Source organism: Astyanax mexicanus, chromosome 15, assembly GCF_023375975.1.
Source record: "Astyanax mexicanus isolate ESR-SI-001 chromosome 15, AstMex3_surface, whole genome shotgun sequence".
In the NCBI taxonomy this organism is placed as follows: domain Eukaryota; kingdom Metazoa; phylum Chordata; class Actinopteri; order Characiformes; family Acestrorhamphidae; genus Astyanax; species Astyanax mexicanus.
The window spans coordinates 3,651,836-3,670,741 of NC_064422.1; the positions used below are offsets into that span (position 1 = coordinate 3,651,836).

Consider the following 18,906-nt stretch of genomic DNA (forward strand, 5'->3'; position numbering starts at 1 on the left):
ACATTAATTCTATTCACATGTTCCAATAATTGAGTTTAACTTAGTTATTCAAGTTCATACAATAAATAATAAAGCAATGTAGGCTTTGTATCTATCTAAGTGTGGCAATGTTGTCTTATGTCAAGTTGACAACAAACCAGTTCTGAGATCAGATATCAGATTTGTAACTCTCATTTAGAAACATTCTGATCCCTGATCAGCTGCCTGTACATTTAGGAACATACCAAAACATTCTAAACACTCTGAAACCATGTGACGAAACAAAACCAGTCACATGGCTTTTTCTGTTTTTATTCAGACTTTAAAGCAATGTATTAGAACACTGTGATTCAAATCAATCAGTTTAGTTCAATTCTGAGTTTGAATTTGTCATCATTAGGAACATACATTATGCATAATGGGTGTGTTTCCCACTAACTCACCATCACCATCAGTGTGTAGCCTTGTCAACAAGGGCTACCTTCCCTTGTGTATTTAATTAGCACACATATACAGGATAAGAGGATTGTCACTTTTTTTTATAAGCTACTTAATATGTATAATTATTGCTCAATTAGGCAAGGCTTATTATGCTTATTAATAGAGGATGAAACAGCCCAGCCTTTTTTTCCATTGCATTGCAGTTCTTAAAGAAATAAATTCCCCTTATGGCTTACAACACTTATGGTTTATGGCCAGACAGTTAACAATAATACAATATACATAAAAACGGTAAAGGTACGACGACAAAGGTAAGGTAGCCCTGTTGGGTAAGACTGCACACTGATGGTGAGTTAGTAGTGAGGCCACATAACCATTATACAAATAAATGATACCAGGAACCAATAGGGAAGATGCATGGGTTAACATGATGATACATTATTTAAACTTTACAGAGTGTGAATTAGTATTTCAGTTTATTTATTTTCCAAAATACTTTAGTCAAGTGTATTTAGTTATATATGTCTTTCATATTAAATTACAACTTTATCAAAATTACTCGATTAGGATATTGTGAAATAAGTAAAGTACACTAATGTTATTGTAGAAAGTAGTTATGTTACCTGACTTTTTACAGTGTAGATAACATGTCAAAGTCTGCTTAATGAAGATGTTATAGACAGAAAATGTGTTATCACTTCAATTTGTGGGCCTCAAAATCACTCACAGAACTTATGTTGCGAGTAATAGAATAAGCTAGTTATAAATATCAAAATAAAGTTTTATACATTAATTATTCGCTGCTTATGTGTTATCTGTTATAAAGCCTATGTGTTGGTAGCTTGCAAATAAAGGGTAACAGTTTTTCTTATTTTACTGGGTATGTCCACTTGCAGACCCTCCCTGCTGTGAGTTAAACTTTGAGCTGCAGTGTTGAAATCATCTCTCAGATCAACCAATCACTGCAGCTACAACTCCCCTCGCCGGGCGACGTGGCCAGAGTCAATCCCAGTTAGGCCCCACAGGAAGACGGCAAGCTTGACTGCTAGACATACACCCCCACATCCCCCACCCCCAGGCGTAGAGCAAGCCAAACACATGACACACAGCCTGTATAGACAGAACCAGCACTGCATGGAGCTACACTAATGCAGAGTTTATAAGCAGCTTGAAAACAGTTGGTGTAAATGGCTGTTTATCACGACTGTACTTTTACAGGGTGGATCTTATAAGCATCAAATGAAAAATGTTAAGCTGAAAGCTTGTTTGGTATTTACTTGGGTTTACTGTAGTTTGTAAGAGAGACTGTGGAAACCTAGAAGGCAATACTCTATAAATATTTGTGTTGGTAATAATGTAACAATTAGTTAGTCAGTGACTTATACTAATAAAACTGGAGAGTTAAAATAAAAGTTGATTTTCACTCTGAAAGTGTCATTTTAACTCATTGAGATTTAATTGGTGTTCAGTGTTGGAGTTATTTGACAGTGTTAAATATTTCAGTGCCCAATTAAACCAATATACTGCCCAACTCCACAGAGATTAAATTAAACTGCACCCAATTTAGACTCCGCTCAATTATAGACTAAAACATAGTTTGAGTAGAATTCTAACTTAATTCTAATTAAATAATGTCTGTTTGCTTGGTCACAGTGTTGTAGGCTACAAGAGCAAGTTACAATTTTCTGTAAAATGTGAGAAGATGCTGGCACTGAGATGCTGGAATTGAGACTGACTCTATGCTGGACAAGGTTTCTTATGCAGAGGGAAGGCAAGCATGTTTTACCCAGTAGCAAGAAACAAAACACAAGCGAACCTTCCCTCAATAAGCATTTCTTAGTCTCACTGATTGACTAACCTTCTCTTGTTTCATTTAGGAAGTTAAATGATAACCACTTTAAAGTTAAAAAAGGAACTTTAGCAAAATGTTAAATGTTGAACATATGTTGACTTAACTCTAAAGAGTGTGGAGCTGTATAAACTGTGGATATTAATTAACTCTGTGGAATTTTGCCCATTCCTCTTTACAAAACAGCTCACGCTCATTCAGATTAGATGGAGAGCGTTTGTGAATGGCAGTTTTTAGATTTTGCTACAGTTATGGATTAAGTTTAGGTCTGGACTTTGACTGGGCCATTCTAACACATTAATATTTTTGTTTTTAAACCATTCCACTGTAGCCCTGGCTTTATGTTTAGGGTCGTTGTCCTGCTGGAAGGTGAAATTTTGCCGCAGTCTCAGGTCTTTTGCAGACTCCAACAGGTTTTCTTACAAGATTGCCCTGAATTTGGCTCCATCCATCTTCCTATCAACTCTGACCAGCTTCCCAAATCTGTCCCTGCTGAAGCAGCCCCAGATCATGATGCTGCCACCACCATGTTTGACAGTGGGGATGGTGTGTTCAGAGTGATGTGCAGTGTTAATTCTCTGCCACACATTGCGATTTGCATTTTGGCCAATTTTGGTCTCATCTGACCACAGAACCTTCTTCCACATGTCAGCTGTGTCCCCAACATGGCTTCTGGAAAACTGCAAACGGGACTTTTTATGTTTTTCTTTTAACAATAGCTTTCTTCTTGCCACTCTACCATAAAGACTACAATTGTGCAGTGCAAGACTAATAGTTGTCCTGTGGACAGACTCTGCATTTCATCCAGAGTCACCATGGGTCCTTTGCTGCATCTCTGATCAGTGCTCTACTTGTCCGGCCTATAAGTTAAGGTGGACGGCCTTGTCTTGGTAGGTTTACAGTTGTGCTATAATCTTTCCATTTCCGGATAATGGATTGAACAGAGCTCTGTGACACGTTCAAAGCTTGAGAAATCTTTTTATAGCCCAAGCCTGCTTTTAACTTCTCCACAACCATATACCTTGTCTGGTGTGTTCTTTGGACTTCATGATGCTATTTATTTCCCAATATTCACTTAACCAACCTCTGAGGCTGTCACGGAGCAGCTATATTTGTACTAAGATTAGATTACACATAGGTGGACTCTTTTTTTGTCATTAGTAGTCATCAGGCAACATCCGAATGCAACTTCTCAAATCAGCACAGCATAATCTATTTACCATGACTCTGCACAATATCTATATTTTGTTAACTCATGCGCAATATCACTGCTCAATGCTCACCACAAAACATACATACTGTGGACACGTATTTTTATACGCCATTGTATTTCCTTTATTGTATATATCGATTTTATATATTGTTCTTATATTTTCGGACATTTCTTCTGTTCTGTCCTCTACATTGATGTAACACTGCTGACTCCTCCACTGTGGGAAGAATAAAGGACTATCTTATAAGAAACATTTCTTATTATTATTAGAATTATTTCTTATTATATAATAATTACGTAAATTGCTTATATCTTAATGATAAAATGAGATTAAATCTTGTTTCCATGGAGAAGGCAGCAGAGTGACACAGCAAATAAAGGAAAGGAAGTGACCCAGTCCATGAACCTCCCAAGTGACACTTCAAAATTTCATATCCGTATTTAAAAATTCATAAAGACAACATTTATCTGAGGCGGGTGACGTCAAAGACTGCAGGCATTTTTTATTACTGCCATGCTCTACAAAGCATTTTTGGGGGGATGAAAGGAGGGAGTAGAAGTAGACAGAGAAAACAGAAAATCTGTCAGTGTAAGGATTTTATACAGACTGTAAAAGTTATGAAACAATGCTTTAGCCCTCTTTATGTATTCCTACATATTTTTTGTGCTTATCTTTGACACATTTAACTTATTTTTCATGACTGAAGTAAAATAATATCCAGTGTGGATTGTTGGTCTTCCAGGTGACCTGGATATTCAGGCAAACATAATATGGTCTGGATGTCTGTAGCCCCTCCTGCGGAATTTAACATCCTACTTAAGGGGGGGTGCTGTCTGTCTTTTCTAGTAAATCACAGCACCAAAAGGTGTGGTCAAAATGATGGGAAGTCAAGCATAAACATCTTTTTCTTTAGTATCAATTTAAAGCAGCGAAGTGTACATACTTTCCTTGGGCTATCCTGATGAGAGCCAGTTTCATCATAACATTTTTTATGAAATTTGTAACTGTCCTTGAAGATACTTTCATAGTACTTAAAATGTTTCGGATTGACCTTCATTTCTTAATGTCAACAATGCCAGCCATCCCTGTTCCTGCTCTAGTGGTAGCATCCATACTTGCTCTCCAACATCATTCTGTAATGTTTTTAACCACATGGCCTCAGGAACACTTAAAAAAAACCATCCTCTGTGAACACAGTTCATCTCTCAATCTACAAGAGCAAGTTTAAACTCTGTCATGCAAAGCAAAACCAGATATCAAAAACACCCAGAAACACAGCCGGATTCTCTGGACCTGAGCTCATCTGAGATGGACTGATGCAAAGTAGAAAAGTGTTCTGAGGTCTAAAGTGAAATAATTAACGTCATGTCCTCCAGGCCAAAGAGGTAAAAGACTGTCTGGATTGTTCTCAGCGCAAAGTTAAAAAGACAGCATCTCTGATTGTACGGCTGTGTGTTAATGCCCATGGCATGGGTAACCTATGCTGGCATCCATGACGTCCCTGCTTATTTCAGCAAGACAATGCCAAGCCACATTCTCAGAATTGCCTTTATTGTCACATGGTCACAAGTACCAGCAAAATTAGCCATCAACCCATCCAACCCAACCCATCTGTATTACAACAGCATTTATAGTAAAAGAGTACAGGTACTAGACTGGTCTGCCTGCAGTTTAGACCTGTCTCCCACTGAAAATGTGTGAAGCTTTATAAAGCGCAAAATATGACAACTAAGACCCTGGACTGTTGGGCAACTGACCTGTGTGTTTCAAAGCACATGGTCTAGTTTGTCACTGTTATTTGCGAGTGGTATCTGCATGGGTTGGACAATGAAACTGAAACTGTGGTGGAAACAGGAGAGTGGAGGTGCACATTGAATTCTGCTGTGATTTGAGCAGCCGTGGTTTTATGTTTTTTTGGATATGTCCACTTGCGTCCACAGTTAATCCTGTTGGAAGTGGTTTGTCCTTCTTGGTGGTATGCTGATATTACCCAGGATACCGTGGCTCTTGATGCATCACAAAGACTTGCTTTCTTGGTCACAGATGCTCCAGCAAGACGTGCACCAACATTTTGTCCTCTTTTGAACTGTGGTATGTCACCCATAATGTTGTGTGCATTGCAATATTTTGAGCAGAACTGTGCTCTGCTAATTGAATCTTCACACTCTGCTCTTACTGGTGCGATGTGCAATTAATGATTGGACTAGGCTGCTCCAATTTAGCCATGAAACCTCCCACACTAAAATGACAGGTGTTTCAGTTTCATTGTTCAACCCCTGTGGTGTATCTAAATGGGCTGCTGTGGTAACGAGTTTGGCATCAGTAACTTAACTTTCGCTTTTTTCTCTTTCTCTGCTGGTGGTTATTTCCCCGTTTCGTCTCTATATTTCTAATATAATATTTGATTAGCAGCCACTGAGCTCTGAGTTTTTACTCTTCTGCCCCACATACATCTTTACTTTGGTTATGCATATCCCAGCAGCGCTGACAGCACGTCTTCATTGGTCGAAAAAGCTGTTCTTTTCATTGTGTCCAAAAGTGATAATAAATGGACCAATATATATATTCTGCAATTACATCGTCATTTTTTTTATAACAGACTTTTATTGAAGGTTAAAAAATGTTTTTCTTCTGCAAAGATTTTTGCATGGGTGTTGATATGTTTGTAAGAGATGAAAAGAATTTAGAGCTCTTTCACCTGAACAGTGTTGAACCATACCCTGTTTTGAACTTATTTTCTTTCTCAAAAATAACAGGTCAAATAATGTAAAATAACAGCGAAGACTAACAATGTGTCTGTGTTTGGGTATCACAGGCACTCTGCAGAGAATCACTGGTGCTTTTTCGTGTTCTGATTTCTGTGCAGTAAAAACACTTGCTTCCCAGAGCTGGCTGCAATGAGACCTGCCCACTGTCCAGATAGACACACTGAAGAACTGTAGACGGCAGATGATAAGTCGAACAGTCTTGATTCCGTCTACAGGAGAAGGAAAAACAAACAATCCAGTTTTTTGGTAAACTTTGTGTTACACCAGGATTTGCTCTCTGTAAGTCTCGTAACGAACCTCTAGACTGTGGTGATTAACGACCCTCAGTATGTTTGCTTGTCCCCCGCCACCAATCAAGTGGTCCTGCCCAGACCAGTAGCAGGTGTAGATCTGTGAATTGATTATGAAGAATTATTAAATTCTCCTAAAACTGCCTGATACTCTATATCATGATAACAGTAATTTCCTGAAATATCATGATAATATTTTAGGGCCATATCGCCCACTCCTATTGAGTGCTTACTCTGCTGTTTTCATGTGGGTCCTGGGGAACCTCAGACACTTTCCTCCCAGAATCATAGTCCCAGACCTGAAAGACGAACCAAAGTAAAGGCATGTAGGCATGTGTTGTTTGTAAGGTAAAAATTCAATTACTTTGATTTTTGAGAATTACATTTAATTAGAATAAAATTATAATGTCCAAATAGGATGCCTCTCCTGACTATTTTCATGTGAATGTGTTCAGAGGACAATTCTATTTTACATTACATTACATTTGGCAGATGCTTTCGTCCAAAGTGACTTACAACAGTGAAGTACAAAAGTAAGAGAAGTTAAAGGTAAAAACATCTTTAGATAGGGCTTAAAGAAGGTCAAAGGGAAATAATGGGATAGAGGAGTGAAGGAGGGGAAGAAGGAAATGAGGTTAGAAGTAGTTAGTTACTTAGTGCTATTTGAAGAGCTCTGTCTTCAGGAGTTTATTAAAGATAGTGAGAGATTCTCCTGATCTGGTAGTAGAAGGTAGTTAGTTAGAGGTGTTAGGAGAGTAAGTGCTCTTTGAAGAGCTCTGTCTTCAGGAGTTTCTTAAAGATAGTGAGAGATTCTCCTGATCTGGTAGTGGAAGGTAGTTTGTTCCACCATTGGGGAACTCTGTATGAGAACAGTCTGGATTGTTTGGCAAAGCGAGGCGTTGTTTACTGGAGGAGACTTTTGTCTATTGTCTATTGACTATTGTCTCCTACAGTGTCTCCAGCACAGTTAGCCAACAAAGTGACCAGATTTGTTTTCCTATTAATAACGTAAAAATAACTCACAGCTAGAAGGTTAAAACATGGCTGTCTGTGAATTCCTGACCTCAACCCTGCTGAAAATATGTGGACTGTGCTTAAAGCTTGAGTCTGTTCCAGGAAACCAACAAATTTAATTCTGCTAAGGGGTCAAATATCCAACGAGCACTTTGACAGAAGCTTGTTGATGGGTGTCAAAAGTGCTTTGCTAAAGCAGACTGTATGATCAGTAAGGTAAAGCCAGTATGTAATTGTGGATTGTTGATTATAAAAACACATTAAAAAAACTAGAAATCATTAAAAGCAGAATGTAATGTAAGTATGTAAACATCTTTCCACAACTGTATGCATGTTGCATTTACCTCCAGGGTGTTGTACCTCCTCCAGGACCCAGAGAGAATCTGATTGGAGGCTGGGTTGATGTGAAGGGCATCACCACACACATGAGGACCGTACAACATTCTAATAATACAGATACAGAGTTCAATCAAATCAACAATAAAACAAAAAAATCTATATAAAAATAAAGTACTACATTATTTACCCAATAGGTCAATTAACCAAGACATGTTTGGTGTCCATTTTTTGTTTCTTTACTTGCACCGGAGCTGCAAGAGTATTATTGCTAACAAGCACTGGATGTCAGTAGTCAAGCTCGTGGGTATGTATTAAAAGTAAGTAAAGTGACTGTTTCTGTTTCTGAAAATAAAAGGATGCAACCTGAGTACAGCAAATTAGTGTGGCTTTTACTATACAGATATGTTGCTGTGTCTAACATACCTGATAGAGTGTTGCATTCTGGTGTCCCAGAACTAAAAAATGTAAAAATCATGTTATTAGTAATACTTCATACCAAATAATTCCTATAATCACCCATTATATCACCACTGTCACGCAAAAATATATCCGCCCTTTTTAACTTTTTGACGTTAAAATCTGACAATTATCTACATTGTGTCCAATAGTCAAAATAACTTAGAACTGTGAAAACATTCTGTACAGTACAGTATGAGATAACAGTATTTTTGCGTAACAGTAATAATACGTCATTTGAAAGAAATGAAAAGAAATGAGACATCTTTCACCTGAACAGTGTTGTCCCATCCCCCTGTTATGAACTCAGTCTCTCTCTCTGGATGGAAACTAACAGCGAAGATTCGAAACCGGTGTCCGTCCATAACTGCTTTCGAGGCACTGCAATGTTTAACAGTTTCAGCCCAAAGGTATTTACAATTATTTAATTACATTTCTGTTATTTGCACACATTTATGTCTGTCTTACTGAACAGAGGTTAAATATTATATATAAGTCCTTATTATTTTTTCTTTTAAACTGTAAGTGGTGTGGAACTGGGCGAAGGGCAAAATATACTGCTTGGTCAAAAAAAGGTTTTAACTAAGCAAATAGGTAAGAGCCTCCTATTGGATGATTACAAGGATAATGCCAGGATTTATGGGGCTCAGATTGTGAAATTTTGCGGGGTCAGGGAGCATTGAGAATCTTTGTGATGTGCTGGAGAAGAGTTTGCACAGTGCTCTAAATCTCCCATCATCAATAACATTTTTTTTGGAAAAATGAATGCAACACTGGATTGAATCTTGTAAAATTGCAGAAGCTTATTGAAACAATGCCACAACAAATGCTGCTGTAATCAAAGCTAAAGGCGATCCAACCAAATATTAGAGTGTATGACCTTTTTTTTTAGCTAGGCAGTGTATTATAATATTCTACCATTCCTGCAAAGCCACATATATCAAGATCCCGAGACCTTTTTTGGCTAAAACAGCTTTTGCCGGGTTACGCACAACCATAGTACCTCTAAAGGTTTTGATACCAGAGCTACTACGAACAAGAAGATAACAGAATAGGAAACTCAGCCTTTATCTGCTCATTCACATTTTGTTAAACCAAAGAAGCACAGAATTAAAACTAAAGAGAGCTAAAGAGATACATTAGTGCAACAGATTCTTAAACTCACCAGATTCATCTGAATAGATAAATAGATGAAGCTAGATCTAAATAGAGACTACACCAATATGCATGTTTTAAAAGTACTTTTTAGCATGCTCAGTGCAATTACACATTCTCACCAAAAACCTTAAACTTGCTATGTCAGTCAAGCTGACCATGCTCTGCCCACAAAATCTATTGTCAGCCAGGACAAACCTTAAAAATATGATTCATATTTTCTTTGGTTATTCAATGGTGCAGTGATCGACAACCTCAAACCAAACTTTAGTGAAAGAAATCAGCAGCATAAACAAAGCCTTACAACCACTGACACAACCACAGACATAAAAAAACAAGCACACTCACTCAGCTCTATTAGAATTAAATACAGAGAAGCACTAATATGGGTCACAGTTAACAGTACATTACATTGCAAACCTTGTTAAATAGTTAATTTCTAATTGACATTAACGCTTAATAGTGTCTTAACTAGTGTCAGATAATAATTAGTTGAAACATTCTGTCAATAAGTACTAAGTTTTACCAATATGTAAATGTAAATGCATGTCATTTTGAATGATGGAGTTTTATAGAGTACCTGGCTCTGCAGACTTGTAGTCTCTGGCAGGTGTTGAGGTCATACAGGTGAACGGTCGCATCTGAGCCGCCGGTCACTGCTCGCTCTCCAGACAAGGAGGTGGACAGGCACAGAGATTCTCTGGGCTGGGGGTCCTCATCCTCTTCACTGTCCTTAGATTCTTTCAGCCACCACACACACTGCCCTCCCCACACATACCAACACCTCACACAGCCACTGGCATCTGAGAAAGAAACACAGATAGAGAGAGAAAACATGTACACTCTGTTTCCAAATCCTAATTCTATAGCATGTACTACTCGGATAAGTACAATTTCTTATTCCCTATTCATATAACATTAGTGGTAGGAGTGTAACAGGCCACGGATAATTCATGATCCATACGGATCAGTCCTCACGGTTCCGTACAAATAAAACCCATGGATCAGGTGGGGAGGTGGGTAAATAAATTAATCCATTTTATTGTATAATATATTGTGGTGTTTGAGAGGAAGAATCCATATGAGGCAACAAGGCTCTTTTAAGGAAGCTCGTTATTTAGGCTTAACACACACTAAGGGCCCTATCATACACCCTGTGCTAGGTGCACTGCGATGCTCGTTGCTATCTTACACTCCCTCAACAGTCTATTTTCACATCTTGTACTTGTGCCATTAAAATAGAAGTTTAGGAATAAATCTACACTGATGGGTGTGGTGGTCTGGAAGTGAGGTGTGTTCAGGTTCATTTCTGGCATGTTGCTATTTTGGCACTGAAATGAACTTAGACAACCAACAGTCAATCGTAATCATATATTCCTATAGGTGCAAGCTGCACACCCAGCGTGTATACACTCCCACTGGTTAAACACACACACATACATGCAGCAGAGCACAATCCTGACTCAGCAATAAACAGAATAAAGAATAAAATAACATTGCTGTTCTCTTAAATAAGCATCTTAAAGGGAATAGCAAGTGACACATTGACTGGTTTATTTTACGTTAAACACACTCATGATATATTAAGAGCATTAATTCATGCCTCTTGTGCATTTTGAAATGTGCAAGGTGTATTTTTTGTGCCCTCACGATATCAAAGACACAACAACACACCCTTAATCCAGATGCTCAATGTGCAATTGACCAGTGCGCTATAGATCACTTCCTTATTGTGCTTAGAAGCACATGGTGGATGATGCCAAGTATGGTTAACATGGGAAACCCAGGGAGACGACTATGGCTACTGAAATGGATACTTATACAATACATGTTAGGTTAGACAAACCATTTATTCACATATATTGACACTTTTGTCATACCGGTCAACAAAAACACACTCTTATTAGAGTCAGACCAGCATTTACTGTTATAAACCGTATGACATGAAGAGAGGGACCAACAGTGCACAATGGTAAAGAAAGACACCGTGCCCCCATACCTCCTGCCCATGCTTTTGGAGTCACACACTAAAGTTAGTTACTCACAGTCCCTAAGGATGGTCATCACAATGTACTTTATTATTAGGCTGAAATGATAACATAGTTAAAAGAGTGCAGTGAAAGACAAAGCTTTGATGTGTCATTTAAATAAAGCCTGTTACAAATTTACGCTTCACCATAACCTTTAGTGATAATAGAAAAATAGATAAAACAGTTAACGATGTGCAGCACTGTAATAAGAGTAAGTCAAGAGACATGGCAACATGTCCAACACAGCTACACTTTTAAGACAACATTGGTGCGCCAGAGATCAAATCGAGATCAACCCGTGATGTGTCAGATCTTTATAAACAGGACAAGATCGACATTGTCAACTACATATCCAAGGTATATTCTGTTGCCCTGACCAAAGATTGCTGAACCTCCTTTATACATACCTATTTTATTGAATAAGGAAACATCTCAGAAAAAAGAAGGTGGCAGCTGCTGCAATCACTATATATAATTTTATTTGGGAACATTTATGCAGGTACTAAAAGAAGCAGTAATTACATGAAAGCTGGAGAAACCCAATATGAATATCCCTCTGACTTTTTTGTTTTAATAAACAGAAAACTAATTTAAAAGACCCGATTAAAACAATCCAATCCATGATTCAAAATCTGTGACATGATCCGATCCATGAGATTTATGAACCGTTACACAGCTAATTCATAGGCCCTACACTTTAATGATAAATGCTTACATTTGAGTTCTTCCACTTTTCAGTTTTAATAAAATGACCAGTCCACACTGGGGAACAGCATCTGATGATGATGATGCTGCTACCACCATGCTTTACTGTTGGAATGATGATTTTTGTAAAGTAGGCAGTGTTATAAATTGAATGTTAAGGCCTATTATATCAGTAGACTGTCATTGACTGCAATAAAAAAATAATAATAAAAAGGATGTACTTAGCATATGCAATATGGACACATCACCAACTGTACCACATCTGGCACAATATTAACACGTTAGTAATGCATTGCACCAAATTATATTTTTAAACCTGTTACTGCTGTAGCATTTCCTGACCTTTTATTCGTGTTTTCAGCTTTTCCTGCACTAGTTAAAACTGTTTAATGAACTATAATGCGATTACTAGAAAGCCCAGAGGAGCTGAGGTGGAAAATATCCTGGCAAAAGCTAAATGTCCTCCTTTAAGCTTCTCATCTAGCACAGCACTTCATCACTTTTGTGAACGTTGATGTTTCAGCCAGTGGTAGGAAACTAAACAGTGCAGTAGTGCCAGTACAAGCAGTAGACTTTGCCAACCGGTCAGCCTGAACTTTCTGCTTAGCCAACTATACTGACTTATAAACAAACTGGTTACTTAACATAAAATGCAGCTTCTTGCCAAGTGTAATTATTATAAGAATGAGAGTGCACTGGAGAGCAGTAAACAGCAAGTTTGCCAATTTAACAAAAAGAGGCCAGCTGTTTGCACTCTCTCAAATTAAATCAAATCAAATCAAATGTATTTATTTTACAACTCACTAAACAGCTTTACAGAAATGTGATTGCGAGACAGAGAATCAGACAAAACATTGTGATAAAGCAGTTTTCAGATAAAGCTGTGTCCCTCTCAAGCAATAGATAGACACTAGAAAGAACCATTTTCTCATGGGTGAGGGTTTCTCTTTTACTTTGTAATGTCACTGATGGACTGAGGTAAGACAATATTGTTGTACAGTTTATGTGTCAGTGTTTTACCCATATTCTGTGTTTGCTTTAAATAAACTTTAAAAGAGATTCAGTTGCCTCTTCTTTTCGTACACTGCACATTTTTCAAGCGTAAAGGTGTCATAAATATTCAGTGTTTGAGACATTGGAATAAAAGTAGTGCAGAGTACTAAACTATTTTAATAGTGTAATTTCAGGTGGCTGGACAGAGACACTATAGACCTTAACTATTCTAAAAATGTTTATTTGAATTCAGCTTTGAATTCAGTTTTGTGTCTATTATTACCATTACTATTATAAATAAAAGGTGAAAAAACGTGCAAGAAATCAGTTGCGACATAATATTGGCTTTATATATTGGCCATGTGCCACTTGTGCTCTCTGAATACTGGCATCAGCCATTAATAAAACAATATCGGTCAACCACTAATCCTCATACTCAATTAAAGACTTGTGTAAAAGTGTGAGGGTATACTCACAGGTGGCCAGTAGCAGGTGGTGTAAGTTCCCGCTGCAGGTAAAGCGCAGGCCAGTCACTGGTAGACCTGAAATAACACTGCTGTTGTCCCTCAGGGTCTGGGTCAGTTCACCACTGTCTGTGCTGTACACCTGGGTCAATCATAATGAATCATAAAGAAAAAAAAAGTCAGAACACATTTCACATCATTAAACAAAAAACGGTGAAGATGCAGGAGTCAGTCATCAGTTAAAATCCCCCTCTCTACTCCACCCACAGGCCTCCACGCCTTTACACACCGCTGTTAAAAGAAGAGTGGATGCTACCCAATGGCACACATGATCTTGTCCCATCTTTTTAAAATGTTGCTAAATGTATACTAAATGAGTTAATATGTTTAATGAAATGGTGAAATGTCGTACTTTTTAAATCAGATGTGCTTTCTGGAATTGTTGGTAGTAGTTTTAATAATTATAATGTTTTAAAGTGATGAACTGAAAAATCACATAACATTACATAACGTTCATGCACAACACCACCAATAAAGCCTTGTTAGACTGTTCCATAGGGCTGGGCAATATAGAAAAAAATTATATCACAACATTTTTATGTATGCATCATGAGTGTCAGATCCCTAAAAACACAATTTAAATACTTTGCAATACTAGTAAAGTTATTTTGATTCACAATATACTGCAATTCATCCAAAGCTGGGTTAGTGTTCTTTGATCACTGAGAATGTCTTGATATGCTTAAAAAGTATATTGCTGAAGAAAATGTATCACGATAGGATAAAATACTATTTCACTGGCAAACTCTACTGTTTCAAAGGGCTACTAAGAAAGAGTCTTTATAGGAGAGTTTTGCAACAAGGATTCATCATTCATATATATAACGCCAATAAAGAAACTCATGCTGCAACTTTTAACAACTATTGTGTCCTCAAATCAGCTGCCTAGCATTAAAATAACCAATGCCAGCACAGTGTTTCAGGCAGCCATTACCTCTGTCTATAGTGTAATTAGGAGATGGCAGTGGCCAGAATGATGGAGGTAAAGATGAGGTCCTAAACAACTGTTCACACGAGTTCTAGAAAGGCAAAATCTGATACAAACTTTGATGGTTCCATTGCAGAGCCCAACAGCAAGCAGCGACCCATCGGTACTGAACTGACACGTCATGGCTACACAGTCACACTCTCTGGAAGAGATGGAGAACAAGCAAATTTACAGAGAAGTGCATACATTTTAATCCCATCCCACCAACAGTCTTCCACTTTACGCCGTGATTCTTGTGAATATATCTACGCTGATGGCCATGGTGGTCTGGAAATGAGGTGTGTTCAGGTACATTTATGGTGTATTGCGATCTTGTCAATGGAAAACACAGGTGTGCCACTGACTGATTTGAACCCTGACAGCATTCAGACGTTTATTGCTATTTTAAGAACACAGGTGTGCTGTGTGTGTGTGCCGTACACCCTTGATTGTTACACAGACACGCAGCAGTGTACAATCCCAACCTTTACATTAACAGTAAACAAAAATACAATAACATTGCTGTTCCCATAAGTTACCTTCTCATGCACCTTCAACAGAGTGAACAAGCAGACTCCCTGCACCGTTAAAATGGCAGTCCGCCAAAGTCAGAGTGCACCTGGTTTCTAAAGGGAATGGCAAGTAACACGTTATACCCAAAACACACCAGGATTAATTAAGAGAATTAGTATATGCCTTTTGTTTCAAGCTGCGCAAGATATATTTTATGCATACCTGCGATACCAAAGACACTCTGAAAATAAAGCTAACCAGCGGGCAGTAGAGGGCTTGCCTATAGACCTTTAAATCTCTTCTAGTATTATTAATAGTTGTCATCGTATCAATAGTTGGTTTGATAAATAAGAGATTAGTTATGTTAAATCAATTGAGCTGCAAATGGAATTGAACACATTCACTGAGGCACAGGCTAGGAGTTTTCAGAAGAGATTGTTCTTCGAGATTTGTTCTTCAGACTAGCTCACACCATCTCCGAGAGCCAGTAACATCGCGGCTATAACCCCTACTGCCATCTACCCTACTAACTTCAGATAGAGAAAGTCTTGTTACTGTTTACGGTCCTCATGTTTACCTGTATCTGTTCAAGCAAAAACTTTTGCTGAGATAAATGCTTTTAAATTATGTTTTAGCTGCCTGGAACATTTGCACAGCACTGTACATGCAAAGCAGAGCAAAGTTCCTAGGTTAAACCAGAGAAGAAAAATAAACCCAACCAACCCAACAGCGAGAGAAAATGACTGATTGTAAGGCCTAATTCAGGCTTACACTCACATGACTGATTGTATGTGTAAATCTCCGTCTGTCTTGGGCTGAGTGGGTTCACCATTCTCCTCTTTCTTCTCTGGGAACGGTGTCGGGTCCTGGTCTGAGACGTCACTCTGTGTGTTAGGAGCTTCGTTGGGTTCTGGTTTAGGATCGCTTGCAGGTTCGCTGTCATCATCACTCTCCGAGTCTGGACAATCAACTGGCAAGCTGTTGGACAACTGAGCAGAAGACCATTTTACATACCCCTTAAAGTGAGAACACAGTTTTACATTTTTTTGTACAATACTACATTTGTGAATTATGTGAAGCATTCAGCAAAGTTTAAATGGAAAACACAAAGCAGAAATACAATAAAACACATCTCACAAATCACCGTAATGCACTCTTGATACTGTCTGGGCATTGTCATAATATTCTAATGAACATGTGTGACTGATTTTTCGTTTACATTTATGTTTACATTACCAAGGCATCGCACACAGCCTTACGACGGAAAAGCTGTGCAGATTTTTAGCCTCTTTAGCCTTTTTACACAATGAAATAACTTTGATAATTTGACTTGAAGAGAGAGAGGAGCTATATTAGTCATGTGATTGGTCAGAGTTGTGCTGAAGTCAGTGTGACCAATGACGTGGGAAATTTCATTTTATGCATGTTTATTTTATTAGATGTGCTTAATCACACTTAATATTTACAGTGGTAATTCACTTCATATTAGCTCGTTTTGCAGAGTTACTCTTTAGGTCATTCCGACATTTGTGTACGTGCTAGCTAGCAGAGAAACCTTGTCTGATAACCATTTTGGGTAAACACCAGGATGTGAATGTGAAGAGGCTATGCTGACATTTTAGACAGAAAACAACTCTGTCTGGGAACAGAAAGGAGTTTCTGTCTTGGGATAGAAGGGAGATTTGAAGGATGCCGTTGCAAGCGGAAACCCTATGTCCATATATGGTTTACGGTTCCGGATACAGCGGAGCGGGGATAAATAACGGCTCTGAGAAACTGTTACTCTCAGAGCACTTTCAGAGCGTGATGATTTCATGACTGATTGTACTCTCAATAATTTGCATTAATAAAAACTTGTTACTCATCTGACACGACTCAGAACTTAATATTTGTCTTTATTAATCGTCACAGGTATTTCCACCACACCAACTGTTAGCTCTGCCCATTCTACATCGAGAGGAGAGTGACAGTGGTGAAATACAGAGGAGATTTATTACACTTGTAAAAGATATTCATAAGGAATACTTTGTATGTTTACACAGAGGCCAAGCTAAATTAGCCAAATTAGAAATAAAACTCAAATTTAGCTTCCAGGGATTTATCAAACACTTTTCACCTTTTATAATTTGACAAACTGTATTTTAAGACTATAAGTAATTTTAAGACTGAAAACAGCTTGAGTGTATTAAAATGTAGGCACCTGTGAAAATGAAAAAAGACACCTACAAAGGAAGTCTAGTAATATTTACAATTATATTATATATACAATTTTATTATTTTGGTAATTCAGTGCTAATGATGGTAAATCATTCATAGTTCATCTAAACAACTAGCTCACAAGATCTCAAATACTTTCTTCTTTATTTCTTTTACTGTATCTGTACCTGCATTCATCCTAATAAGAACTAATGAGTGTTTTCAGTAAAAATTTATTTTTTTGGTAACACTATATTTTAAGAAATAATTATTTTGTGGTTTTAGAATCTAAGGAGTGAAATCCTTAAATTAGGTTTCCATTAGCCCAAGAACATAAAACATACAATGAAATCAATTTTTAATAAAACATTTGTAGCTATAACTACAGCAGTTACAATAGTCATAGTTACAATAAGATCAAATATACAGAAAAACAACTAGGAACTTAATTTTGGTCTTCCCATGGTCTTCAGAAGTACCAGCTCATTTTATTTCATGTTGTAGATGTGACTTGTAGAATGTTCCAGATGTTGGTAACAGGAGTGAGAGAAACCCAGGGACACAACTAAAATGTGTAACTTAAATATTATGTATTTTTTATGGGAAAAAATTTAAAGCATAGATGGATAGATTTGGAAAACAATGAAGGATTATAATAATTATATTTCATGGTAAAGTTTATAGTTAGAGTGTGGGGACAGGTAACAAATTGTACTTTTCCAGTGTTCTAAGTAGTTTTATTAATGTTTTTAATTACATATCTTACTTTTAGGTCAATGTACAAGACACTATGATGAATAATAAAATAATAAAATTTTAAAGTTATTTTGTTTGCACATTTATACATGTACTTTCCTGGGGACAGAAATGGCAACCATGCGGCAGAATATGCCAAAGATTCCCTTAATAAATCTAAAATTTTAAAAAATGAATGAAATTTAATTCTTATTGGTCAGCCCACCTGAACTATAAAAACATCGTTTATATTTATATAGTAAAAACTCTGTGTTTGATGAGATTTTAAGCCCAACGGTTTCCACACAGGTAACTTATGTTAACTATGTTTTGGAGCTAATCTTATTTCTACTCGACTCATTATTACATTTATTCACTGTTTTATTCGCGTTTAATAAAATATTCTTACCTCTAAAGTCATATCCAGGTGAAATTTCTGTTTTTATCTTTTAACTGTTTTTCTGTTTTCTCAGCTGAAACGCTTTCCCTCAGCCCAACAGCCGCCGTTGCTCAGTAACCACGACCCCGCGAGGCTTTGGGTCCATGTCAAATCCCTCCCTCGTTCACTACGAAGTGAACACCTATTTATCCAGCAGTTAATGGCATACATAGTGCACTACGAAGGGAGCATAAAGCCTTCTGTGACAGAGCCTCTGGCTTTTTACTTTTGTGTTTGAAGTCTTTAAATGCTTTGAATTCATATTTGTAGTAGCACCTATATTTCATCAGTGAAATTAA

General features: G+C 37.5%; 1 protein-coding gene across 1 annotated transcript; it reads right to left on the bottom strand.

Moving 5' to 3' along the window:
- Positions 1 to 5,017: 5,017 nt before the first annotated feature.
- On the bottom strand, positions 5,018 to 18,727 carry LOC103035992 (WD repeat-containing protein 5B). Its single transcript, XM_007235893.3, has 11 exons — positions 18,578 to 18,727; positions 16,015 to 16,226; positions 14,803 to 14,887; positions 13,710 to 13,839; positions 10,086 to 10,308; positions 8,623 to 8,731; positions 8,318 to 8,349; positions 7,900 to 7,999; positions 6,775 to 6,840; positions 6,549 to 6,641; positions 5,018 to 6,460 (listed from the first exon to the last, which is right to left on the bottom strand). The coding sequence occupies exons 1-11, from the start codon at positions 18,587 to 18,589 to the stop codon at positions 6,314 to 6,316; spliced, it is 1,209 nt and encodes a 402-aa protein (XP_007235955.2). The 5' UTR covers positions 18,590 to 18,727; the 3' UTR covers positions 5,018 to 6,313.
- Between the last annotated feature and the right edge of the window lie 179 nt (positions 18,728 to 18,906).